Source organism: Scylla paramamosain, chromosome 15 (genome assembly GCF_035594125.1).
Source record: "Scylla paramamosain isolate STU-SP2022 chromosome 15, ASM3559412v1, whole genome shotgun sequence".
Lineage (NCBI taxonomy): Eukaryota > Metazoa > Arthropoda > Malacostraca > Decapoda > Portunidae > Scylla > Scylla paramamosain.
This window is the reverse complement of record NC_087165.1, coordinates 20,164,817-20,188,511: the sequence shown is the minus strand read 5'-3', so window position 1 is coordinate 20,188,511 and position 23,695 is coordinate 20,164,817. Positions and strand designations below refer to the sequence as shown.

The 23,695-nt window shown below is 36.8% G+C and overlaps 1 protein-coding gene across 1 annotated transcript in view; it reads left to right on the top strand.

Annotated features, from left to right (window-relative positions):
* LOC135107603 (importin subunit alpha-3-like) overlaps window positions 1-22,128 on the top strand; it is a 31,433-nt gene extending 9,305 nt beyond the window's left edge. The window contains 10 exon segments of the mRNA XM_064017635.1: window positions 405-609; window positions 3,173-3,333; window positions 7,144-7,316; window positions 7,318-7,371; window positions 7,826-7,951; window positions 11,465-11,599; window positions 11,846-12,022; window positions 12,926-13,088; window positions 13,856-13,947; window positions 14,077-22,128. Of these exon segments, the coding sequence (XP_063873705.1) occupies window positions 405-609; window positions 3,173-3,333; window positions 7,144-7,316; window positions 7,318-7,371; window positions 7,826-7,951; window positions 11,465-11,599; window positions 11,846-12,022; window positions 12,926-13,088; window positions 13,856-13,947; window positions 14,077-14,169 (1,379 nt within the window). The 3' untranslated portion in view covers window positions 14,170-22,128.
* The last annotated feature ends 1,567 nt before the right edge of the window (window positions 22,129-23,695 follow it).

The window sequence follows — 23,695 nt, the reverse complement described above, 5'->3', positions numbered from 1 at the left end:
TGGCTTGTGTACCTATTTATTAATGAGGATTAAATTATATCAGTTTGTATATGGGCAAGTTCTGAAGTTTTATCATATTCTTGAGCTATAATGCTTCTGCAATTATTCTTATTTACGCACTTACTTTGTCATCCTACTTTGGACACTTAGATGGATGGCCTCCACCCATGACAATGCAAGTTGGCTTTCTTGAGTGACATCTTTGCCCTGAAGCTCTCCAATGCAATCTCCATCAAAAATACTGTTGATAGGAAGAATGTAGGTATTTTGTAGGCTTTTGGCAATAGTAGAAAAATAGCCATCTTCCAGCAATACAAATTTGGATCAGCAAGAGTTCCATATCCAAGCCCTTGTCCATCACTTCCTCTAAATATTTTTTCACTGAGTATTTTATTTCCTTCCAGATGATGATGATGTTGACAAGCAGCTAACAGCAGCTAACTTGGCATTGATTGTGGAGAATGCAGCAAGTGAGGATCAGATGGTACAGCTGCCAGCAGTACAGGCGGCTCGAAAGCTGCTGTCTTCTGACAGAAATCCACCTATAGATGACCTTATTCAGTCTGGCTTCCTTCCTATTCTTGTTAAATGCTTAGAAGGCACTGACAAGTAAGCTTATAATACTACTTACTGTTATTATTATTCTTATTCTTATTTTTTATATTTATTTGTTTATTTGTAGTTTACTGGTGAGTGAGCTTTTTCCAGAGTAGGTTTGTGTCAAGCTAGTGTAATGTCATTGTGGTTGTTTACTTTGTACTTTGATGGTGTTGTGAAAGAAATGAATAAGAGGGTATTAGGCAGAGACCGGAGTTTGATCAGTGAGGAAGAAAGGGCGTTGGATCTTGAGTCCGCTACTATTTGCTGATGATACAACTATGGTAGCTCAGAGGAAGTTGAAAAGACTGGTGGAGGAGTTGGGGCATGTTTGTAGGAGGAAAAAGCTGAATGTGAATGTTGGTAAAAGTAAAATACATAAATAAATGAAAGAGATGGGTGGTGAAAAGATGGAAATTGAGAAATTTAATGGAGAAGAGCTGGAAGAGCTGAATCTATTTCAAATATTTGAGATCAGCAGTTACAGTGGTTGGAAGAGTTGACACAGAGGTGAAGTGCAGAATTAGAAGAACAGGTAAAGTACATGATGATCTGAGAATGATCTTTAAGCATAGGATATTACGTATGAGTGTGAAGAGAAGGTTACACAAGGGAAGGGTGATGCCCACTGTGCTGTATGGTGCTGAAAACAGGGAACATGAGAGTAGCAGAGGAGACAGTTGAATGTAATGGAAATTAAGTGTTTGAGGAATATGTGCAGAATAACTTTTTTGTGTGTGGGAGACGCTGGCAAAAAAAAAAAAAAAAAAAAAAAAAGGCCCACTGAGATGCTGGTCCCCCAAATAGGGTCCAAAGCAGTAGTCAAAAATTAAAGAATAAGTGTCTTGAAACCTCCCTCTTGAAAGATATATCTCTAAACTCGAGAATCACAAAATTTCAAAGTTTTGAAAACACTGAAAAGTGCTTATGCATTCTGGCCCATGAAGAAGCTAACTTTTCCCCTGCTTTACTCCCTTATCTCAAAATACAGTACCTGTGTGTGTGTGTGTGTGTGTTTTTGCCCTCACATCTAGTGTAAAGCAGTGCTGTGGCAATGCAGCACCATTGCATTTAAAAATCTATGTGTGTGTCAGTGCAGCACCATTGCATATAAAAATCTGTGTGTGTGTGTGTCCTGGTGTGATGCGGCACTGTGGCTGTGCAGTACCATCACATCTAAAACTGTGTGTGTGTGTGTGTGTGGTGTGTGTGTGTGTGTGTGTGTGTGTGTGTGTGTGCGTGCGTGCGTGCTTGCGTGTGTGTGTGTGCGTACATGTGCATGTGCGTGCATGCATGTGTGTTTGTGTGTGTGTTTTTGCTCTCTCTCTCTCTCTCTCTCTCTCTCTCTCTCTCTCTCTCTCTCTCTCTCTCTCTCTCTCCCTCTCTCTCTCTCTCTCTCTCTCTCTCTCTCTCTCTCTCTCTCTCTCTCTCTCTCTCTCTCTCTCTCACACACACACACACACACACACACACACACACACACACACACACACACACACACACACACAGAGGGAGGGAGGAAGGTAGGGATGGTGGGTGGGTGGGATGGATGAAAGGAGAAAGTGAAGGGAGAGGGAGGGAATGGGAAGGGAGGGAGGGAGGGGGGGAGGAAAGGAGGGAGGGAGAGAGAGAGAGAGAGAGAGAGAGAGAGAGATGAGAGAGAGAGAGAGAGAGAGAGAGAGAGAGAGAGAGAGAGAGAGTATCCTTGCCTATGATACAGTGGTGCAAAACTTTGGGTGTACGAGTGAAGGAAATTTTGAAATTAAATCTGTGGTAGGCCTCACATTCGCAAATAAGACCAGGTGATTTTTTAACCATTTCTTATGAAAAAGGTGCATTTTATATGCTGTCAAATATAGTAAATACAAAAGCAGTTAGATGAAGTAAATGAAAATTTAACTTCACTTTACCTTGTTGAGAAAAGTTGAGTGCCTACTATAGGATGGTGCTGAGAAGAGAGATTCTGAAATTCTGGTGTTTTTTCTCTTTTTCTTTGTTGTCTCTTTTCCTTACTTGGACCTGGTTGAGGCTCACTAGCAAAGATAAAAATCCACCACATTTGGACAGGAAATCCACCAACCTGGCAACACTGCTCATTGGCAGTTGTGATAGGTAAACAAGGGTAGCGTGCAGTGTCATGACTCATTTTGAGCCTTGCAATTTCTAGCATGCCAGTCGTATTCCAAACAAAGGTTGTATACCAAGGAAATTTTTTTCACATCCAAACAGGATGTATACCAAGTTGGACTTATTCTAAAGCGGACATATACTGAGGTACCACTTTATATGTATTTCAGAATCTGAAATATTTCCAGTCCCAAACATCCCGAACAATGGGTGTTCAATACATGTTTTTTTTTTTTGTGATAAACACTTAAGCAGTGTAAATACATCATAGTATAGGTGTAATATTGTTGAAATTTAACTGTTGTATGTCATAGGTCAATTATCACAATTTTCTATATCTTGAAATAACTATGTTTACAAATCCTAACTAAGGAATATGTTATCTCAGCTAACTATAAGATTTGTGTTCTATATCAACTAACATCTTAGATTTGTGTTCCCTCAACAGTCCTTCACTGCAGTTTGAAGCAGCGTGGGCCCTCACCAACATAGCCTCAGGTACTTCGAGGCAGACACAGGCAGTGGTCCATGCTGGAGCTGTACCTTTGTTTCTTAAGCTCTTACACTCTTCAAGCCAGAATGTTTGTGAACAAGCTGTCTGGGCACTAGGTGAGCATTGCATGTATAGTATTCACTTTTTGGTGGTTCATATTTCAGTAAAGGAAATTATAAAGGTCCTGAGTAAGCCAAGAGTGCTGGTGATATTCAAAGACTGGAAAGTCAGGGGTCATAACCTGAAGTATCCATTTAGAGTACCCAAGAAAGGTTTCTTAGTGCACCCCTGGATAACACTAACTTTTTTTTATATATTCTCTCTCTCTCTCTCTCTCTCTCTCTCTCTCTCTCTCTCTCTCTCTCTCTCTCTCTCTCTCTCTCTCTCTCTCTCTCTCTCTCTCTCTCTCTCTCTCTCTCTCTCTCTCTCTCTCTCTCTCTCTCTCTCTCTCTCTCTCTCTCTCTCTCTCTCTCTCTCTCTCAAAGCTCTTGATTTTTCATATTTTTGAAATTTGAGGAGTGGAGACAAGTGGATAAATTACAAAGACCATATATTTAGAAAATAAAGACTGGATTATTGGTGAGCTCCTCTTGGACAAGAGTAACTCAAAGCAACAAAATAGATGCCATACAGTTTTTGGAAGAAGATAAGGAAAAGTACAAGGATAACTAATTGATATGAAGCCCCACAGAATAGGGGAAGCTGAGGGATAGCATGTTCTACTGGTCATGGTATGAAACACTATAGGTTCCTCTGACTCAGTATGAAGCATACTAAATTTCAATTTATAGGAGGATAACAAAAAGCTGAAGAACTTTCCAGGTAAGATCATGCAAGGATGGTGCCAGACCAGATAGAGTTAAGAGATACCATCCAATGGTGGGCTTTGCTTTCCATGACATCAGTGGCTCTCAGCCAATCATGCCATGTATCATTGGTGGATGCCCAAGGCATGGTCACCTAATGCATTGTCAAGCAATAGTAATCTCTTCCTTAGCAACACCCATTTTTTGTGGATTGCAATACTTAATGCAGCATCATGTCTGATAGGGACATTGGTGACTCTTTCCCACCATCTAGCCCTGACATCCTGCACAAGAACATGGTAGAAAGAAGGCAAAAAATATTGGTGAGAAGAAGGAAGTTTGCAAAAAAAAACTGAGGCCATAAATATATGAGCCAAAAAATGTAATTATATGATTTTTTGAGGATTACTGCATATTTTAACATTGATTATGAGGTAAGAATTTTCTTACTTCTTACTTAGACCTATCTTTTGGTGAAATAAACAAATAATACCCCAGTTCTAATTATGATTAGCATTCATATATATGTGTATATAATATATATATATATATATATATATATATATATATATATATATATATATATATATATATATATATATATATATATATATATATATATATATATATATATATATATTAGTGCTGGCCACTTTGGCTAGCTACTCATTCTCTCCTTAGACATTGAGAGTAAACATACCACCGCAGCCACTTGAAAAAGGGTCACATACCTGAAATTGTGATAGAGACAACACACTACAAAGATGTCATCACACAACACAAAAGAGAATCGGACAATTTTAAGGAATAAAGAGAAAGTCGTTAATAAAACAGACTAAAACTGCTAAGACAGGGTGGACAGGTGTCCAGGAACAGATTAATCCATTTTCCATTGATTCCTATTGGGAAAATAGTTTCTGTTTCCAAACACTTAGGATTTTGAATGGCATTCAGGAACTAATTAAGTTCAAGAACCGAGGTTCCTCTATAACATTTTTTTTGTACTACTTGCAGGTAAAAAAGATATTGATCACCCAAAAAGACAAAACTTTAATTGCATTTTCTGAATTTTCACAGTTGTGTCTCAGATTCTGGTTCATGGGGCCTCATATCTGAGAGAAACAATTGAGCACATTAAATTAAAGAAAAGAAATCATAAATGACTACATGAGGGAGGTGCTGTTGCAAAAGCTAAACTTCTTGATCTTCAACCAGAACCAGAACCAGCATCCCTTCTTACCATCATGTACTTAGAGCAAGGTTTAAGGGAAGGCTCTAGAGTAGTAGTTCTTAACCCCTGGGTTGCAATCCAGAGTTGGGTTGCCAAGGGTATGTGCACAATATTTTCTCCAATATACATATTCAAAATGTTATCAAAGTATTAATCCTTTGTATAGAATACTTAAGTTATGAACACATAAGGCTAAGCAAATCGTTAGAAATATAGACAGTTTAATTGAGGTGAAAAAAAATAGCCTACATCTACTCTTGTCTTTTAAAGCTAACCATTGGTTGATATTTGAAAAGTGGAGGGAAGGAGGAGGGGGGTGTAGAGGAAGTCAGGAGCCAATGTGTCAATGACAGTGTCACACCAATGCTGCATCATATCTGTTTCAACTCCTCAACTGGGAAAGTGAGGTGGATAATGCAACAGTCTTCACTTATTATTATTATTTTTTTTCTATAATTGTTGTACTGCTACTACTACTACTACTGCTACTACCACTGTTGCCACTGCTGCTGCTGCTGCTACAGCTACAGTTACTACTATGTATGAAGGTATATGGGTTGCCATGGTCAATCTGGACAGGATTTTGGGTTGCAGCTAAAAAAAGGTTAAGAACAACTGCTCTAGAGGAAGGAAGGGAATTAAATTGTCAATTCAGAACTTGCAGGGGAGGTTTTCCAGGGTGTTTAGTGGTATTTCACGTCAGAATTTCAGTAAGTTGGCAGAGGCTGAGCCCCTGTTATGGCAAATTATGGAGGTTTTTGTGTGTGTGTGTGTATATATATATATATATATATATATATATAGTGGAATCTCAGTTCTAGAATTTAATTCACTCCTGAATACCGTTCAAAATCGAAAATGTTCGAAAACCAAAACTATTTTCCCCATATGAATCAGTTTAAAATGGATTAATCCATTCCTAGACACCAGCCTACCCTGTCTTAGTGGCTTGTGACAGGTGCTCCCAAAGCCAAGATGGCTGCTTCACAACATCTCCAGCTCATAAATTATTTATCTAGAAATTATGTATTGAATGAACTTGGTGACACTCAACTCATCAGAAGATACTCTCTAGACCGTGCAGGTATTCTCTTTGTCACCGATCTAGTAAGGGAAGCCTTACAGAGGGGCACAGAGAGGAGTAACCCACTTACCACCAAAATGAAGGTGATTATGACACTTAAACATCTTGCTGCTGGGAAAAGCTACTGAAAAAATGCAGTTGTGCAGTAGTGATGATGTTTGGGGTCATCGAGAGAGAGAGACAGGTGGCTCAGGATTACTCCTGAGTGCTGAAAACTGTTCGTTTACATTGAGGCTTTTCAACAGGATCACATTTACCTTATTTCAAAGATAGAATTACTGTCTTACACTGTGTCTCTCCTCCAAATATATAAAAATGAAATAAGTATTTATAGAAATTATAAATTAGTAATAAACAGCATTTTTTGCTATTTCTTTCAATATTTGAAATCAAGTAACTTCGAGAACTGAATTATGGTATTGCAACCGAAGCAATGATGAGTTCAAATTTTTGTTTGAAAACCAATTTGTTCAAAAAGGGAGCTGTTCGGTAACCAAGGTTCCAATATACATATTTATTTATTTATGTATGTATTTATTTATTTATAAAATGTTTATATTTCAGGAACCAGAGCATCATATTAATACAAAAACTGAATTTTGCATGTTGGAAATGAGAAAAATATCTTTGAATTATTGTTAGGTTCTTGGCTGACTGTACTTCTCTTACCAGCACTGAAGTAAATTTTTAAAGTATAAGAAATTCTTTAAAATAACATATTTATTCTCTCTTTACATTGAAATCTTTACAACTTTATTTTAGATTTATTCATTTATGTATGTATTAAAAAAAAAAAAATTTACAGGTAATATAATTGGTGATGGGCCACAGCTCAGAGACTACGTTATTTCGTTGGGTGTTGTCCAGCCACTCCTTAGCTTCATAAATCCAGAGATACCCATTGGATTCCTAAGAAACGTTACTTGGGTTGTCGTAAATCTGTGCAGAAACAAGGAGCCTCCACCACCCCCAGCAGACAATAAAGGAAATATTGCCTGCCCTCAATATCCTCATCCATCACCAGGATACCTCAGTGAGCTCCTTGGCACTTACCTTGTATCCATTTGTAATCTGCTGATTACTCACTATTGTTTTATCATCTAGTCTCATACTTGAGGATTATTGCAAATTCTGTTTAATATATAAGTCAACATCATTATCATTTTGTCTAATGACCTTATTTGCTCTCACTTACGGGATTGAACAGCTTATGAGTGTCTCCCTTTTTTCATATTTAGATTGTAGATGAACTTTTCTCTGATCATTCTTCTCATCTTCCTCCACACATTGTCTCCAGGTCTTCCTCCATCTTGCTGCTAGTCTCCTTCCAGCTACCCAACACTCCAACACTTCTAAGTGCATGGCACTTATCCCTTGTCCCTCTTCCTGACATGTTCATATCTCTTCAATCTGTACATCCTTAGCACATTAATATCCACTTAAGCAGATCTTCATGTATAAAATAACATGTAAAACTCTTTCATCAGATACTGGTGGATACTGTCTGGGCACTGAGTTATCTCACTGATGGAGGAAATACAAACATTCAACTGGTCATAGACAGTGGGGTGGTACCAAAGCTTATACCTCTCTTGTCTCATAAAGAAGTCAAGGTTAGTCTTTTGAGAAGTCACATTTTTAATTATTACTGTTATCAACATGTAGGATACAAAAATGCTTCCAGACATGAATGTGATGATTTTATTATTCTTCATATGATACAAAGTCTGATATATTTCACCAGGAAGTAATACTCAGAATGTGGTATAGACTGTTCCTAATATCTTATAACATGCTTACACACACACACACACACACACACACACACACACACACACACACACACACACACACACACACACACACACTAAAGCCACTAAATTATAGACCAGTGTCCTTGACTAGTGTTGTAGGAAAATAATGTGAAAGAACAATGAAGGAAAGATGGGTGGAACACTTTGAAGGAAATAAAGTTTTGGTAAATTGTCAATTTGAATTTAGGAGGGGAAGATCATGCTCCATGAACTTATTGTCCTTTTATTCAAGGGTAGTCAGTATTTTGCAGGAGAGAGATAAATGGGTGGATGGTGTCTACTTAGACTTGAAGAAAGCATTTGACAAAGTACCACACTGAAGATTGCTATGGAAGATAAAAAATTATGGAAAAATTGGAGAAAGACTGGTGGAGTGGATGGAGGATTATCTGGATGATAGAGAGATGAGAACTGTAATACAAGGCATTCATCTTGGCTGAAAGTAACCAGTGGTGTCGCACAGGGGTCAGTGTTAGGACTGATAATGTTTGTAATATATGTGAATGACATGAATGGAGAAATAGTTATATGAACTTATTTGCGGATGATGCTAAGCTGATGAGAAGGGTAGAAAATGTAAATGAATGTATGGTTCTGCAAGATGATTTAGATAATATAAATAGATGGAGCAAATCTTGGCAAATGGAAGTCAATTGAGTAGGCTACAAGATTTATTTTAATTTCCTGCCCTTCCCATTTGAGCACCATGTTGGGAGTGCTGTCATTTGAAAAAATATAAAGTACAGAACAACATAATACAGTCAGATTTCCATTAGTCCCTTTAGGGAGGTGAAGCAGGCAAGATTATTGAGATGATTTTGTAGCCCGCAGCCTGCAGTGAGTCTGTGCTAGGCATGTGTGTGTGTGTGTGTGTGTGTGTCACTACTCCACCACATCCCCTGCACCCTCCTCTCTTCCTTGTCATGTCATGCAGCTTGTTTGTACATACATTGTTGTATTGTTAAATGCAACTAGGCTCCAGTACTCTTTAGGGGGCCCTGGACTTAGAGAACGCCTGAGGTCTCAGTGTTGTTGCGGTGTTTGTTTCTTCTCCAAACCCAATTGGTCCTGGGTGGCCGTGGTTCGTCTTCAGAGAAGACACAAATGGTGTTGCATGGCAGAAGGAGAGATAATGTTCTATGGATGTGGGTAGTTATTAGTCTTGTAGTTTGAGAGGGTGGTATTCCATAGAATATTGTAGTCCTTATTTATGTTTGTTGCTTGTTTTAGCTGTACTTCCTAGAATGTGGCAATCAATTCTTTCCCACCTGTTGGAGTGACTTTGCAGTTGTAGTACTTCATTGCCTGTAGAAGTTGAAACAGCCTGGCAACCTCAGTTGTGTAATTCACCACAGGAAGCCAGAAGGACCCTGTGGAGGTGAATTAGGGCCCTCAATATACTGCACAGGAAGTGGCAGTGTAGCCCAACCCAGGTAGTGGCAGCCAAGAAGGGAAGCAGAACCTGATGTTGTGACAGTTTGTTTAAAGGGTGCAAGAGACCAGAAGGACCTTGTAACCAATATAAGGCCCTGCACCAAGTCATGCAGGTGGTGACTTGGGGGAAGCTAGCCCAGTTTGAGGCGGTTGTAAGTGAGGCACAAATCTGTGATCATAACAACATATACTCTGTGTGTTGTGGGCAGAGAGAGAGAGAAGGTTATTAGTAAGGGACTGATTTGCATTGGTTGGGCATTATCGCAATAATGATATCAGGTTATCAGTTATCTGATAATTATTTTTCCTTTGTCATTGATTCATTGGTATCACCGATACTTTTGGTTCCAAACTAGCAGTAATTGATAATTTTAGTTTTTGGAACATGATCATGTTGAAGTTTTAAACTTTCAAAATCAAATGTAGTTATTGTACTGAAAATACTACTTTTCATTAGTGAAGAGACAGGATAAAAATTGAATTTGAAGTTTTCTAAGATTTTTGTAAGTTTTCTAAGATAAAGATAGAATAAAGATTTGGATTCATCAGCTTTTATTAAAAATATCAGTATCATTATCACTAGTATTGGAATTTTGGATTTATTGATTTATCGGTTATCAGTTATTGGACGATAAATTTATTGCTAGTTATCGATTTTCAGTCATCGCAGATAAGGTTATCATTATCGATTTATCGGTTATTGTGATAAAATTTTTTGTCATTGCTCCCAGCTATACCTGTTTGTACACAAATTATGAGGATTACATGCTTTTGCATAAGATCCTGTCACACACCTATTTATATTTAGTAAAAATTTTGACAGACATCTATCACTGTGGCAGTGATTATAGTAATGTAACCCTCTGATTTTCTTAATTTAGCTGTTGTGCATCATAGATTCTCTTGGAACAGGAATGCAGATTACTAATGTGGCTTCCTCCTTTTTGACCCTGCAGTTGATCCTAAAAAGGTCATTAGGGAAAGACTGACAAAGCACAACATCTTGTCATTTTATAGCTCAAAAGGCTATGCATTGCTAGCCTACCAGTACACATTGCCAAAGGTCACTACATATCACTACATACCAGCTGTGAATCCAAGATGTTGTAATGCAGGATCAGTGATGCAGGACAGACAGACTTCAACACAACAAGATGTTGTGACAAAGCACAACATCTTGTCATTTTATAGCTGAAAAGGCTATGCATTGCTAGCCTACCAGTACACATTGCCAAAGGTCACTACATATCACTACATACCAGCTGTGAATCCAAGATGTTGTAATGCAGGATCATTGATGGAGGACAGACAGACTTCATCAAGTTCTTGGATCCTTTTGAATGTTGTTGTTGTAAGAGTGTTGGGTACAACCAACTAATCCCTATACCAGAAGAGTAAAGGTGAGAGGTGTTGGATAAAACACTATCAGTGAGGGACTTCATTGAGTGACTGATTTGTAGTATTTCTACACATACATAATAATGTGGAATTGTAGGCTGAGAGAGAGAGAGACTATGGTAATTGTGGTTTGTACACAGACTGTGGGGGAATATACTTTGTGTCTTTGGATTGCATTGAGAAAGAGAAAGAGAGAGAGAGAGAGAGAGAGAGAGAGAATGTTATTTGTGAGTGACTGTGGTTTGTATACATAATGTTAAGGAACATACTGTCAGTCTGTAAGCTGTGGTGAGAGAGAGTTGTACATGTTATTGACTACATTTATAAAAACCATGGCTTGTACCACAGAAATCCATAATGGCCACATGGATATGCATCTTCATACACACACACACACACATATGTGTGTGTGTGGATGTGCTTATTTTTACTTTCATAAAAAAATGTAGAATATGAAAGTAAAATTTTGCTTTGTGACAGGTTCAGACAGCTGCTTTAAGAGCAGTTGGCAACATTGTGACTGGTACAGATGATCAGACACAAGTTGTGCTCAACTGTGGTGCATTGTTTCACTTCCCTGCTCTACTTACACACCAAAAAGAAAAAATTAACAAGGTTAGTCTGGTTGTCCAAGACTTATAGCAAAGTAAATTTATTAGGTAGTTTATTATATGTTTTCTAGTTACATGTCTAGTTCCTTTTACTGTGAACTTGATTCTTACTTTAGATATTGTATTTAAAGGGAAACTTTCCCTCAAAATGAAGATGATGCTGACATAACAGGAATTTAGGTGAACAGTCTTCTCAGTCTTTAGTATTATTGTCTTAATTACCATGTTTAATGATTACTTTCAATCATAGGAGGCTGTGTGGTTCTTGAGCAATATCACAGCTGGTAACAAGCAACAAGTGCAAGCAGTGATTGATGCAGGTCTCATTCCCATGATCATCACCCAACTGACCAAAGGAGAATTTCAGACACAAAAAGAAGCTGCTTGGGCTATTAGTAACCTCACCATCTCAGGCAGTAAACAGCAGGTGTGTACAGATACCTTACATACCCAATGGTCAATATGCACATGTTTTTATTTTGAAGATAAAACATTTTTTTTCACACACTATGATTCAGTTAGTTTAGCTCCCTCTAACCACTGATCATGACACAAATGCCTGTATCCTTAAATGAACTGTTCCCCCATTAGGATTGTTTTTAGAAGCTAGAGTGGTGATTATTTGGGTTATTGGAGTTTCTCTCTCTCTCTCTCTCTCTCTCTCTCTCTCTCTCTCTCTCTCTCTCTCTCTCTCTCTCTCTCTCTCTCTCTCTCTCTCTCTCTCTCTCTCTCTCTCTCTCTCTCTCTCTCTCTCTCTCTCTCTCTCTTTTGACATGCATAATCCTGCCAGAATCATGAAATAGGCAAAAGTATTGTTGGGAGCATACATCATAGCTGCACATTGGCCTCTAAGCTTGTGGTGAATGTTATATCACAATGCAGGACAAGGCTATTGTCATGTCCAGATTTCCACAGTTTACCTTCCCTAGGTTTCCCCAGTTACCCATTTATTGACCAATGTGAGGGAAGAATCAACAATTAAGTGAGCTGTGTGCCAACTATCCCAACCTGAATTCTAACTGGGGCCTGCAGATTTGTACCCAGGCACAATAGCCACTGGTACATCTTTGAAAATCTCAATAACTACTTTTAATAAGCCCACTGCTGCTTATTAAAAGTAATCTAGACCAGATACTGAAACATTTAGGAATATGAACCAGAGATAGATGGACTCCACAGTAAAGTAACACCATTTGTCTTTTGTATTCTTACTGCATAGGTTTTTGGGGTAACTTGCTGTTGTGTGTATGTATATTCTTTTCTTAATTTTTTGTGTATTGTGGTATTGCAGTTGACACATTGTAGTAAAATATTTATCTTTATATCTCAGGTTTCTTATCTTGTGAGTAAGGGTGTCATTCCACCTTTCTGCAACTTGTTGACTTGTAAAGATATTCAAGTCATTCAGGTGGTTCTTGATGGCATCTCCAACATCCTCAACAGGGCGGGTGATGAAGTTGAGGTGGTAGCAAATATGATTGAGGAATGTGGCGGTAAGCATGCTGCGTACTTTGATATTGTTAAGAGTGAGTGAGTGATTTGTGAAGAGCGAGAGAGTGAATGAGTGAATGGGTAGACATGCTGGGTACTATGATATTGTAAGGGATGAGTGAGTGAATAAATTTAAGCACCAGGTAACTAAGTATGGAAAAAAAGAATAGGTGTATTACATGACAAAGGTGGTAGGAAATAGTCATGAAGAAATGGGAGTTATATACATAGTAAGTGAATGGCAAGAAGGTGTTTGTCATTATTCTAATGTTCAGTGTGACCATCAACACAGGTAAGCCATCACCACTTAGAATTCCATGTAGGTCACATAAAATAAGGAAATTGACATTACTAACTAGTGAAACAAAACCAGAGTATTAGACTGCAATTTACATATATGGCTAGTGACATATTATTTAATTAGAGAAACAACTTGCATCTCATATAGTTTCTGAGTTAACTTTTCTCCTGAAACTACTCTTTTGGTTTCAAAACTCATTTTCCATGAGCAGCACCAGAATTGCATAGTCTAGTTATTTTGCTACAATACATGTTTTATTGTATTGCTACTTGTGATAAAATTTATGGTATAGTACTTTGTCATATTCAAAGATTTTCTGTCAAAAGTTTGAAATATTGTGGCCATAGCTGGTGGTAGACATTTCTAACTTTAACAAGTAGTGCCTTCCTTTGCCTTTGAAAATAACCATGATTATCATGAATGAAAGCTCACTTTATCATTGTTAATAATGTTCCTTTTTTTTTTCAGGTTTAGATAAAATTGAATTTCTACAGAACCACGAAAATGTTGATATATATAAGCTGGCTTACAGTATAATCGAAAGATACTTCTCTGAGGATGTAAGTATTGCCTATTCTTCATATGTGGTTTACAATACATTATGAATTTATGCATGGAGAGATGGACAGAGGTACTCATGTAATGCAGCACATTTTCAGATCTTAAACTGTTTGTTTTCTCTTTTCCAGGAAACTGAAGACCCCAGTTTAGTTCCAGAATCAACAGAAACAGAGTATGCATTTGATAATAATAGTACTAGTGAGGGAGGTTTTCGCTTTTAGTGACTATTGGCTCATAGGTATATTTAATTTACTCAAATAATGAATCATATAATGAGTGGTAGGTGAAGCTTACATATAGCTGTATTTTTAATATTGAAAATAGAAAACTACTGTTTGAAAGTGTGTTATTTTCACACTTACACCTCAGAATACAAGTTTACACATCATTGTTATTAGTCCTTTACTGTTGATATTTCTGTACATGTCCACATCTCAATGAATAACTAAAATTTGCCTAAGTTATTCATTATTCATTCAAATTTAACTAATTATCATTGTATTCAAACTATATCAGTTTGGTGAGATTTGGCATACTCATTGCAGTTTTGAAGTGTACAAAGAAGGTTTGTACCAGTACATGTCTTAAAGAGAATATCTGTGCAGACCACCATCTTGAAAATGCTTTCACTGTGCTGAAATTGGACTCAAAATAGATGAAACTGGTAATACATGTTATCATAAAATTGTCCTTATAAAGAAACCTATGTGAATTACAAACAACAATCATAAATAAAAAAAAAAATTTTGGTCCAGTTACAAGTAGTCATGATTATAGTGAGGAATGTATTGAGGAAAAGTAAAATAAGTGAGAGGAAATCAGGTGAAAGTTATATAATGTGGCCCCTGTGGTGGTCACTTGGGCTATTTGGGAATGTTAGCTACACTTCACAGCCAGTCATTTAACTAGCTGTTTGTCATTGATAAAATGCTGAATGAATTGGTCATTGTCAAAGCTTGCTGAGTTCTCATGACACCACAATGCCCTGCCTGAAATTATATTATTGTGGCATAAATGCTTCCCTTTGGAATATATTGCTTTGATTATGTAGGTTTCTTCTGTTTTTCATTTTTTTTTTTATGTTGCATGTATTTTACAGGTTTCAATTTTTATTATTTGATACAAAATTTCCAAAATTACACACACACACACACACACACACACACACACACACACACACACACACACACACACACACACACACACACACACACACACACACACACACTATTAGTGGCTGCTTCCATATTTGATGAATAAGCAAAGGCAGTTTTTAGATTGTGTTGTGAATTTGTCATTTCCCAGAAAGAGTATTTAAATATTTGTCTTATTTTTGTTTTGTGTGTGGGTATGGCTGTGTGTGCATGTGCATACATGCGTGTGTGTTCGTTTGTGCGTATGCATTATCTATTGGTTATAAACAATTTTCAGCAGTCCTCCATATATCTAGGGGTAAGGGACCTCTGAAGTCATATGTATTAAGCAAACAAAGTTTATGAACTTCCCACTATGATAGTTATTGAGGGTGGGAGGGTGACAAGACCAAAATGCCTGGTAAGATATTGTTTATATAGTATGTAAGAGATTTTAATATGACATGCTTTTTATAGAAAAAGCAGGTTATTGTTGATAACATAAATGAAGGCAAGTTGTCATCTTTTCAAGTTTTGACCATAGTGTGGAGTTCATGAAGGACAAGGGATTAGCAAGTGGCACAAACTTCATTCACAGGTATTTGCTTCATTTGTATTTTTGTTAGTACTTTTGTATTAGTACCATTGTTATTTGACACAGTAAATACTTAAATATTTATTCATAATGTATGAGGTCCACTCAGAAAGTTTACAACCTTAGGCTGAAAAGACAATTGCTTACCTTTCACATGTAATTTGGGTTCCAGATCTAATCTCCTCTGTTGCAGTGACTACAAATTTAGCTCAGCGGTACTTCCATAGCAAGAAACATTTCTGGAAGACCTGTTTTGGCATGGCTATGTTTTGTTGTGGTCTTTTTTATATATTCTTAGCTCATATCGCAACTTTCCTGATGGTATGTTCATTTGCGGGACACCCAGAAATCACAAGGAGCTATGTGTGGCAAGCAGGAAACCTGCTCATGCTGAGGCATTCCAAGCTTGGCTAAGAAATCATGGATCAGGTACAAAGGCTAGGGAGTTGTTATGCAGCTGCCAATGTGTGCCTATCACAGGCCCAGTGTCTTTTCCCCCTAACTGCTTTATGAATATCATTAAGAACCTGTCCATGATACTGTTTGTTGACAGTTTAACCATCTAGTGCATTTTAATCATGCACAACATCATGATAGTCAAGAGAAGTCAACACCACTGACTTTTTTTTTCTCTTAGGGTTGGGGGAGACAACAGATTTGTTTTAATAACAGAGCCTTTAACTCTGGTTTCTGAGTTTTGAAAGGAGATTGGGCACAAATTTTGTGATCACTTACATGCCCAAATAATTTGTTACAATGGCATGTGCTGAGCCATTGCTAGGCCCAATATTATTAATAGTTTTCCAGATAATCAATCAACACACTTGGTAAGTGATGTGTGGGTTTCAGCTTGTTAACGGTATTTATGAATGCTGAAGCTCAGCCATCTGTAAATTTGTTTAACCATTCTTTAGTATCAGTGCTGGAAGTTTTCCGAGTTCTTTGAAATAATGCAGTAACATTGCTCATTGATTCCATCATTATAAATAAAAAAATAAATAAATAAATAATGTGATGCACACATTGGTTGCCTGGTACCAACAAACTCCTCAGGTAAGACTGTCGATCAGATCAAACTTGCACAGTAAGGTCACACTTCATGCCATTATCACCTCGGCTCCAGCTGGTTTCTAGGTAGTAAATAAGGTTGAATGACTTGAACAGACCTCATTTAGAGAAAAATTTAAGGATCCTTCCCTTCCATGCATTAAAAGAGATAGTCATAAAAAAAAAAGTGTTTTGGATACTTAAAAGATTTCTCACACCTCTTTGTCATAAGAGCAGCAGCAGCAAAGAGTGGTGGAAGCACATGGTTCTAAATACTGACACCCCATTGTTGTTTATAATGGCATGAATGGGAATATATCAAGCTTGAGCTTTCAGATATATTTAAATTCTATATAGCCACTAAAGGAGCATTGCCAGATATGTATTTCTGATATTTTTTAAAAGCTTCAGGAAGAATGTCCTCAGTCTGCTAAATATATTTTCCTTACAAGTGCAGTCAACAGGGATCAAAGACTAAAATCATGTATTTTATTCTGATTTTTAAGAGGATCATTGTTATAAGTACACTCATTGACAGGAGTTGAATAATCAGTCACACTCACATCCACTATATTTAGCAAATTCCCACAGTCTGTAGTCCTCTCATATATGTAGAATCATCATCATCAGTATCTGGTTTAATATCTTTATTTTCTCTTATGGTTTTGGACAGCTTATGAATCTCCCCCAATTTTTGTGTTCATAGGTGACCTCTTCTTCCAAATCTTGACCATTGATAGAAAGCTGGCAGATCAGAGGATTTAAGAAAGGGAAATTGCTAAACATGATGCAAGTGAGTGCAAAATGTTATTTGACTTCTGACCGTGACTGTACAACAATAGATTTCATGCAGGTTTTGCATGCATGGTTATTGGCTATTCCATTTTTACTTTATTGAAAGCTTGTGTGCTGGACTATATTTAATGCAGGAGATTATAGACTAGTTAGTGTCTTATCATGGACCCTTCCCTCTCACTTGCCATCACATGCATTCCTCAGCCTTAATTGTCACCGTCTTACTTTTTTTCAGCATGTGCATTAATTACCTTCTCTGACTTATCTTCATATACTTTTTTATTGTTACAGCACTAATGCATCATATCTTTTTGCTTATTTTGAAGTCATTTAAGTACTCATGTTAACCAAACACCAATATATTGCTACAATATGATTATATGAATAGGGAGAGAGAGAAAATCCAAAGGAACAGGGTAGATGTTATGTATATTGGATGATATCCTCCTTTTCAATAGGAGAGAGAGAGAGAGAGAGAGAGAGAGAGAGAGGGGTGGGGATAGACTAGGGAATAAGATATATGGACAGAAGCAAGGTGATTAGCAACTTCATGTATATTGTAAGGAAGAGGAATTACGTATACTTAATATATTGTACTATTATAAAAGATGTGATTTTTTATTGGCGCCAGTGAGGAGGTCCAGTATTGCATATACTTGTCTATGAATTTCCATATAGTTGTTGGTTATGTATCCATGCAGTGAATTATCAAACTTCTGTTGCTCACTATCCTGCCCTCTCCATGTGAATGAACAATCATAACTAAAGAGCAAAGGAAATGGGAAGCATTAGGTTCTGTTGTATGTCATAAAGAGATCAATTAAACCCATTTGTATATCAGGAAAAGGATAAAGTAACAGTCAAATGTATATCTGAAAAAATCCTTTCATTATGCTAAACTGCTGATGACTAAAGGTGTGACAAATCAACTCATTGCTTATTGTTCTTTTTATATCCATTTGGCAAACACTTCTACCAAGAAGGGTAGCAATATGCTGATTTGCCACAACTAAAAAAGCAATGCACAGATTGTTGGCTCATTAAAATCATAAATTAAATAATAAGTGCCATATTGTCATGAACAACCATAAAGTTAAAGGAGATACTGATCTGGTATATATTTGATATACTAATATTTCATGGCATACTACAGGCCTTACTATTTATAACTGCATTAAGTTTTCATCCCTTGCTGTTCATTCACATTCACACAAGACATTAAGACCATCAGGAGAGGTAAAAAAAAATTAGTCCAACCTTGCAATGATGGAACTATAAAAAATTAACTGTACCTACCTTTACCTGGCACAATAGACTTGCATTCTCTTGATAGGTATGGTCTTCACATCTTATTTATTGAATGATGAGCTTGCATATCTGTCATCACATTGCAGACTGACAGTAACATATCGAGTAACCTTGTCAAAATGAAAAAAGACAGCTGATTAAGGTCTATAAAGAACTGTAGGAAATTATTCCACTTAATTATACTCCCTGAAATATTTATGATAAAGGTTTCAAAAGGGATAAGAATAAGAATCTGAAGTTTCTGAGGTGTCTTGGTGCTCATTTTGAATCTTCAGTAAAAGAATAAAAAAAAAAAAAACTGAGAATTGAAGAAAAAAAGATTATAGTAATCTCTTGCAGTAGGAGTAATGGGCATTGTAAGGATGAGAGTAAACAAAGTCTTTCACTGTGAGAATGGAGGAGGCATGAAAACATGCAGTTGGCAAATTAGCAGTAACCAATAACTGCATTTCCTTTTACTGCCTTTCATCATTCTCTCTCTCTCTCTCTCTCTCTCTCTCTCTCTCTCTCTCTCTCTCTCTCTCTCTCTCTCTCTCTCTCTCTCTCTCTCTCTCTCTCTCTCTCTCTCTCTCTCTCTCTCATTTAATAATACATATATTATGATTTTTATGTATTACAACCCTATCTTTGAGTTTATTAACTGAATTAAACTAGTCTGCTTCAGTGGTCACCTCCACACACCAACACTTTCAGTAACCAATATCATAACATTAGCTCAGTCACCACCAATACTTCCTTGTTCTGCTCCCAACCAGGTCACGTGTCTATATGACCATGACAAGTGTTGTAGCATTTATTTGTTGCAGCTGCTTGTGGCATTGTAAAAGACAACTTGGGAAGACTTTATTTGCCTTATCATAGGTCTCAGTAAGATTTGGAGACAAGTAAAATAAAGTTAATTAAGGAATTACTGACAGGGGCCACAATAAGGTTTAGGGGGGAGAAGGAAATGGAAAGGAATCAAGAAATTATAACTTAACTTCATGATGAAATAAAGGCACTATCTTGATAGTAAAACAAGTGCAATGATAGCTAAACTTAATATTATATTTTGCTCAGTTGATTTTTAAAGAATTATTTAGTTTTTGTTACTTGATTTGTTATGCCCTTGTCAAATTGGGTTACAGATTTTAAAATATCAAAGTATAATATTTTGCTGGAGATCTTTTTCAAGCAATTTTAAAAGTTTTCTATGATGTTTAACACTTTTTTCAGTTTTTCAGTTGTATTACAGTTGGGAAAGTATTACTTAATTTTGTCTATCTTTTATTTTACTTTCAGTAACTTGTCATATCTTTATTTTTTTATTTTATTTATTTATTTTTTTAATACATTGAAAAGACATGGTATCATAATCATTAAAAGAAACAAAACAAACAAGTCAGGTTGCATACATGACCTCAAAATCATCAGATTTTTATTTTGTGAAAGTTTCTAATTTTTTTCATAACATGGATTCTGGTAAATTATATCCACTGTCAATATGCTTTTCACATAGAAGTTTGTTTTAAATTCTATGCCCTTCAGTTTTTCTCCATTAATTTGCAAATGAATATGCACAGTATTATATGTTTTTTGACAGCTTTGCAGTCCTCATGATTTTAAAGACAGTAAGCTGAATCAGTTATGTTGAAAAGACATAGATACCTAAACTTTTTTTTTTTTTCATAATTATATATTTGGTAACTAAAGAAAGTGTTACCTGAAACCACAGAATATATATGCTGTAGTCTTTCCTCTGCATGCCTTAGATTAATGCCCTAAACTAACTCATGTCATGGGGTCTGAGGACATGGAAACACTGTACATAATTGTCACTGACAGGTCTTCCACCTACTGATTGGATAACTTATTTCTATTTTGATTTAAAAGATGCAACAAGTTAACTTTGTAATCCTGTAAAAGCTCTATTAATTTTTAAGATATACACTTATATAGACAATAATACAGTATATTATAAATGAATTAATACTAAGTCAATTTGCCCTGCATTTTTCAAACAGTGCTGCCTAGTGGAAGTATTGCCATGTTTACATGTTCTCAGAATTACAGTGCAAAGTCTATGACATGAACATAGTGTAGCAGTGCTTCATGTATATCAATAAGGATTTATAGCATTTCTTTTTGGTTTAGTTTATTAGTGACCCAAGGTTGAGTTCGTGAGCATATCCCAGCATGTATGAACAAACTGTGTTGGACAGTAACTGTATTGGGACAAGAATGGAACACAATGTGATTCAGGACTAAAGGCAGATGTTCATTGCAGCACTTTTATCTCCTGTAACATAAATTATGCATTTCTGAATGAAATACTAGAACAAGACAAAGTTTTAACACAATTAAGCAGTTATTACAGCTGTGAGGGGGAGGCATCTATGGTGTAGGATGGAAGAATTGAAGTTTCTCTCTCTCTCTCTCTCTCTCTCTCTCTCTCTCTCTCTCTCTCTCTCTCTCTCTCTCTCTCTCTCTCTCTCTCTCTCTCTCTCTCTCTCTCTCTCTCTCTCTCTCTCTCTCTCTCTCTCTCTCTCTCTCTCCCCTTCATTTTCTTCACTCTGAGAGGACTTAGGAGATAGGGATTGGTCTATGGGAGTAAAACATGAATGTTTGAAGCTAATCTTTGCAGGTCAAGAAAAAGATAGTCATGATCAGAAGCCAAGTAACTTACTACACTCACATTACGTTTTTGCCTCCGTCTTAGTCTTGTGATATGCCAAGCCATGATCAGAAGCCAAATAACTTACTACTATACTCACATTATGTTTTGCCTCTATCTTAAGTCCTGTGATATGCCAAGACTCTATCAATTATGTGATTTTTTATAATAAGACTGACAGCAGATCAGAGGACTTATTTAAAAATTGAGGGAAAACACAATATGCAGTAGGAGTGAATAGAGCAAGTTATCAACTTGTGACTGTGGCTATACTGCCAGTAGAAATTTAATGTTTGCAGCCAATTACAATTGTCATGATTTGACAGACAATAGTAAGAGATACATGGAAACTGTATGGCTTGCAAGAGAGAGAGCAGACTAAATAGTACTTACCAGTTCTGTTTAAGTATAAAGGAGAAAAGTTATTAAAAATTAATTGCATAAATGATAAAAAGATTTGTGTCCAAGGAAGATGAAAGACTGGAAGACTGCTGGTATCTAAGAGCTTAAGTAATATTGTAGTGTCCCCTTTGGACACTTTTTAGAAACTCGAGTAACTGATATGAAGTCATGTATTTGGACTGAGAGACCCTTGCAATGGATCAAACCCAGGATCCAAGTAAGTTCCCATGGACATCAGGACCTTAATGATCAGGCCCATGGATAATTTTGTGAGTCTTTGTACATCCAGACACAACTCTATGAAGTGGTGGAGCAAACCATTGATTAAGTACCTGGTCAGGACAAAACATATTGTCATTTGATTTTCCCCCAATCCACCCCCCCCCTTTTTTTGTTATTTATTTTTATTTATTTTTTTTTTTCATATACATGAATGCATGTGTATATATATTTATATGCACAGGCAAATACACATGTCTATATGTTCTGAGAATGCTACAAGGATATATTTATAAATTTGAAAGATATGTGTATGTGAGTAAAAGATGTTTGTGTGTATATGTGTGCAAGAATGAATGCTGATGTATCACATTAACTGTGGGAGCAAACATATCTTGAGTTGAGTGGTTTGAACCATTTTCCTAAACTGTGACATTTTAGCATTGCCCTTTGAGATGTTCATCTGAAAGTATATCAAACAACTCAAATATACCTCTTTTGTAATAAAATCCATGACACGTTCATTCAGTCCCTCTTTTTGGTAATTGAATTCCCAGTTTCTCAAATGATGGACATTACTTATAATCACAAGTAAATAATCATTCACTAAGTACCAGACTAAACATCAGAAAAGTAAGTTGATAAGTAATAAACAACAAAGAAGCATCTTTCTTTGCCATACTACACAGTGACTGTCCATGCTCCTCATCAATTGAATATATGAAGAATGTCCTAATGAATATCAATTGGTAGCAGGAGTAAAAGGATTGTAATGCCTGAACACAAACCCATGCCATCAACTGTGAAAGTGTGACTCATATCAACCCTATTATTATTATTATTATTATTATTATTATCATCATCATCATCATCATCATCATCATCATCATCATCATCATCATCATTATGATTATTATTACTACTACAGTGGAACCTCAGTTCATAAATGTTTCTGTTCATGAACAGTTTTTTTTTTTTTTTTACAAATGATGTTTCAGTGTGCAAACATACTGACATCCCACAAACCCTCTCAGCCAGCAACCACGCACTCACTGGCTCAGCTGTGTTGCGGCCCACCTGCCTTGAGCAGTGTGATTATCACACACTGGCAAGTCTCTTCAGTATTGACTATAGCTTGTCACTGATTTCAAGATCAGGCACTTTCCCAGCTGTTTGATGGGGGGTTAAATCTGAATCCCCCTACCCCCCTCCTACCTCCAGCCTTGAAGGGTGGTTGGAAAGATGATTCAAGAGTAAAAGACAACATCTCGCCTTACATCAAACATGCATTGTCTGGAAGGAAATACTGGAGCATATGAGTCTGTGTAAAGCAGGGAATGTGCTACTCATGACAGCACATGTTCTGCCATCCTGTTGCACTTCACCTTGCATCCTGGTGTCTGGATGCCCCAGAAAGACTACACCTACCACAGACATGTTCATAAGACATGAGGTTGTCAAGACTCCCTGGATCACAGACACTGCACTCAAACAAGGGACACCAGGTGGAATTAGGAAAGCACATGCTGTTCTGAGCAGTGCAACAGTCCCTGTTGCAACACACTCATATACTCCAATGTTTCCTTCTAGTTGAT